This window comes from Nestor notabilis, unplaced genomic scaffold, assembly GCF_000696875.1.
Source record: "Nestor notabilis isolate BGI_N333 unplaced genomic scaffold, ASM69687v1 scaffold6034, whole genome shotgun sequence".
Classification (NCBI taxonomy): domain Eukaryota; kingdom Metazoa; phylum Chordata; class Aves; order Psittaciformes; family Psittacidae; genus Nestor; species Nestor notabilis.
This window is the reverse complement of record NW_009924143.1, coordinates 10,452-14,559: the sequence shown is the minus strand read 5'-3', so window position 1 is coordinate 14,559 and position 4,108 is coordinate 10,452. Positions and strand designations below refer to the sequence as shown.

The following is a 4,108-nucleotide window of genomic DNA, read 5'->3' as shown; positions in this document are numbered from 1 at the left end:
TGCTTCCACAATGCATGTGTCAGAACATCCAGCACAAACTCTGCAGCTCTCAGGCTCGTGTGACCCACTGCTCCACCAAGCACTTATGTCCCAGTATTTACCATCATTTACCTTTTAAAATGAGGTGATTTCTGCTCTCTGGAGGCCTGGGACTTGGGACTGTGGCACTGATTTATTTGCTCTAGGCAGGTTATGTCACACCTTACCTCAGTTTACTACTATATAAAATGCATATATGAGTCTTGCTATTATATTTCCTGTAGTAGATAAAGACTTACTTCTCAGGGTTTCCCCACAGCCTATAGGCAGAGGTAGGTAATTTGTTGCCTGGTCTTTTCAAAGCAACAGGATGCTCTTCTTGAGCTTGGGGTCTCTCGTCATCATCTCTTGATGCCTCTCCCATCTCTGGCTTTCTCTCCTTGAAGTAACTCTCCAGATGGAGAGTTCCTTTAACCATGTGATCAAGAAATTTCAGAATCCATATGCAGTTCTTTAGCCACACTGGGAAAGGTTCTGAAGAACAGAAAGCTGCATCCAAGAATTCTGCAAACGTCCTTGTCTTCTCCAGGCTCAGAGAGATCTGATATTCCCCTTGTGTCCAGAAGCATCCAAGTGACCCAAGATCCTCTGCCATCTTTTCAAAAAAACCATTCCTCTGGAAGAAGTTACTGTTGACAGGGTCCAGGTGCAGGGCTGCTGTTATTCCCTGAAGCGTGTAGAAAACAAGCTCCAATATGCAATTCTGTCCAACTGGTGCCCACAGCCCAGATGGTGAGTCCTGCAATGCACCTTCCATGTCTGATAGGAGGGACAGGAGTCCGTTGAATCCACTGCAGGTTCTGAAAGCTGAATGGCTCTTGGGACTCTCCAGTATCCTTAGGAGTGACTACAGATGTTGAGGAGACAAAAAAAATCACTTAAACCGAGGCACAAAGAAGCTTTAGAATATTTTAAATTTCCAAATTTGTATCAAAATTCTTTCACTGAAATGTCACTCTTCAAAGAAAAAAAAAACAAAGTTGGTCAAAGTAAAGCTCACCCCAGCATGACTTCTCTCCTCCTCCCTATATACCCAGTGAGTCAAGCAACTGAGATTTGAATGCACCCTCAGGAGCAACTCATGGAGTCAGCCTGACAGGTAGGGAATAGTGCTCACAGGAATAAGCAAAAAAAAATCATTTTTATTCATTATTCCTGCATTACATGTCCTAGTCAGTTTGGCCAGAGGTAGTTTCAGATCTTTGCTCTTCTTCCATCAGTCTTTTCAAACTCTCCCAAGAAATCTCTTTGCCTAAAATGAAAGCAGTGATTAAACTGTAAATAACCTCACAGGAACTGGCAAGAAGGTAGAGTTCTCTATAGGCAAGTCTTCTTACAGCCCTGGATACACTAGACTTGTCCTCATGTGACTGAGCAGATCCTTCCCAAAAAAGGAGTGACTCAGGATGACCCAAAGAATATTGCAAAGAGCAGGCTCTGCTCATTGAGAAAGGCAAGAATAATTCCCTTTCTCAACAGAGGTATTTTTAAAGTTTTTATAATACTTTAGAGGAAAATAGCCATAAGGAGTCAGATCCCAAGTTAACAAAGTAATTAGATTTTCTCTAACTTCAACGGGCTTAAATCAGGTTATAAGCGAATACCATTTGACAATATTTGACATGTATAAAAAGCAACCTATACCACTTGTAAATTTTGAATTATTTTTAAAATGAGCCATTTTAAAGCAACTCCAAAAAAATTACTAAGATCTGTAGTGCTGGAAGTAAAATCAGTGAGAAAAAAGAGCTTGCAAGGAAACAGTCTACTGTATTTGAATGTAATCCATCCCAGGTTTTGGGGATGTTGCATAATTAATTTTATAAATACAATGCTCTTTCAGGCACCAGGGACCTTTGAAATTTGAGGCTGCACCTTTACACATTGGAAAGGGCTTATTTTACATAGAGGGTTTCCCAACAGATATCCCATAAAAGAACTCCACAACCTGATGAAAAGGAACAGTTTTAACACAAATAGATAGCCCTGTAATGGGATTTAGGATGGTGAGAAAGGGTTACCAGAATTGGAGGGGGAGGGAGGAACTTTATTACTGTCATTCAATTTTGTATTATAATGTATGAAACCTGGCAGAGACTTCTGAACAGGGAGTAAATTTAATAACTCAGAGTTGAAGTTATCAGGATGGCTTTAACACATTTCAGAGAAGGTCAACAGTAACCACATTTCCTCCAGCTCTAACTCAGTTAGAATTTAATCGCCTATGAGTTAGTATTCCTCTGTCCTGAATCTATAAAATTCATGTCTGCTGGAAATCCCCTAACTCAGTTAACGTTAACAGAATTTATTTCACATTCCATTATTTGTTATTCCTCATAATTGTCCATGTGCCACTCTGGAACATGGCAGTGCTAATTGCATTTGTGCTCAGGCTTTAACAGCTAAATATATATTAGCAAATCAATCTGAATTTGTGTGTAACACAATCACAGTCCCAATGGGTGTAGATAACAAATTCATTTGCTTACATTATGCCTTAATACAGTTATCATTTGTCAAAATTAGACACTGAAGCTGCAATTATTTTCTTATTAGTTTGGACACTATACTCAACTTTTTCACAGATACTGTTAAAGTTTACTGTTTAAATCAAAGCTATAAACTTCATCACATGTTTTTTTTCTTTTAAAGTAACATGGTTCTTCTATCACAGAATCAGCTGCTATTGTTGTGCTGAAAGGTCATTTCAGTTCACACTTGGTAGAGAAGGTAGAACAAAACTTTAAATAGGTACTTACAAAGCTGCTGCTTTTCAGTTTGATGCCTATGATCTAAACCAAAATAAAGCACACTGTTTCTTTCCCCTGCTTCACTGCTTATTAGATCCTGTATAAACAGGATCATGTCCTGCATAAACACAACACAGGTTATGAATAGTTCTAATTTATTCCTCCAAACATTCATAAGACTTCTTCTCTCCATCATCTCACATCTCGTTTTTCATGACACTGATGTATGCGAGAGATGACAAAATTAAGGACAGCAAAGTTTCAACCTTGGAAACCTAAGAGAATCAACCTGTTCATCTCATGCCTACCCTGTCTTTTCCAGTCTTACTCCTTTACCTCTTCTCACATCCTCCCTCTACTTCTTCTCCACTTTTGTTCACATCTGTTTCTTCTCCTTTCTCTGTCACATTACACAGAACTGCTCATACAACTGTGCCTGTCACCATTTCCATTTCTCCATCCTGCCTTCCTATTTAAGTCTTCAAAATACTTCACAATCTGATACGGAGGGAAGGTGTTGACCATATACATTGCTAAAAATCTAAGTGCCTAATTTACCAGAAATAAAAACTGGCCCATGGATCTTTTAAATACTGCACTTTCTTTCTTGGAAAAACCACAGCGCTAGGTATGAAATTAAGAGCAATTTGCCACAAGCCAAGCAGTTTCCAAGAATACAACAACCAAGTGGGAAGCCATATTAATTACCTTCAGCAGATCTAGTTTCAGATGTAGTTCCCCTTGAGTAGAAGAACAGAGGGCCCCAATAATAATACTCATATATTCTTCATAGTTGATGACCGACAGCTGCTCCAAGATGCTCAGAGTAGCACTCCTGTAGCACTCATCATCCAAAAATATCTTGATATATGGCACCATTCCATAGTCCTTCAGAACAACTGGGAACAAATACAGTATCATTTGTTACTTAAACTGTCCTTCACTTGTAGTTTTCGCAGGTAGATTTTCAGTGTTGGTGTCAAGTGCCACATTTCTACAAATACAGCAGGAGAGGCAAGAATTGCAGCTAGTTAACCTAAAGACGACACACTGAATGGCACAAGTACAGCTAGGGAAAAAATTACTGGATAACCATGGTTTCTAATCATCAGAGATGACAGCTTCCCAATACAATAATGAATGTAAAGACTCCTTACTAGTTTTCATCTTAAAAATCTCTTTAGTTTATGAAAGGGACTGTTTGATAATTTGTGACTGTGTTTGCACTGTAAGATGCTGCAAACATGATGATTCTAGGATTCAAGAGTGAATATTGAGTGGATTCCAGTATTCAGATGAGTTCACTTCCGTATTACTAC

The 4,108-nt window shown here is 38.9% G+C and overlaps 1 protein-coding gene across 1 annotated transcript in view; it reads right to left on the bottom strand.

The window, feature by feature from the left end:
- Nucleotides 1-274: 274 nt before the first annotated feature.
- Nucleotides 275-4,108, bottom strand: part of LOC104404125 (WD repeat- and FYVE domain-containing protein 4-like) — a gene marked incomplete at its 5' end in the record, with an annotated part of 13,423 nt that continues 9,589 nt past the window's right edge. Inside the window, 2 exons of the mRNA XM_010012477.1 lie at nucleotides 275-886; nucleotides 3,498-3,688. Of these exons, the coding sequence (XP_010010779.1) occupies nucleotides 275-886; nucleotides 3,498-3,688 (803 nt within the window). The remainder of the gene's footprint in view (nucleotides 887-3,497; nucleotides 3,689-4,108) is intronic.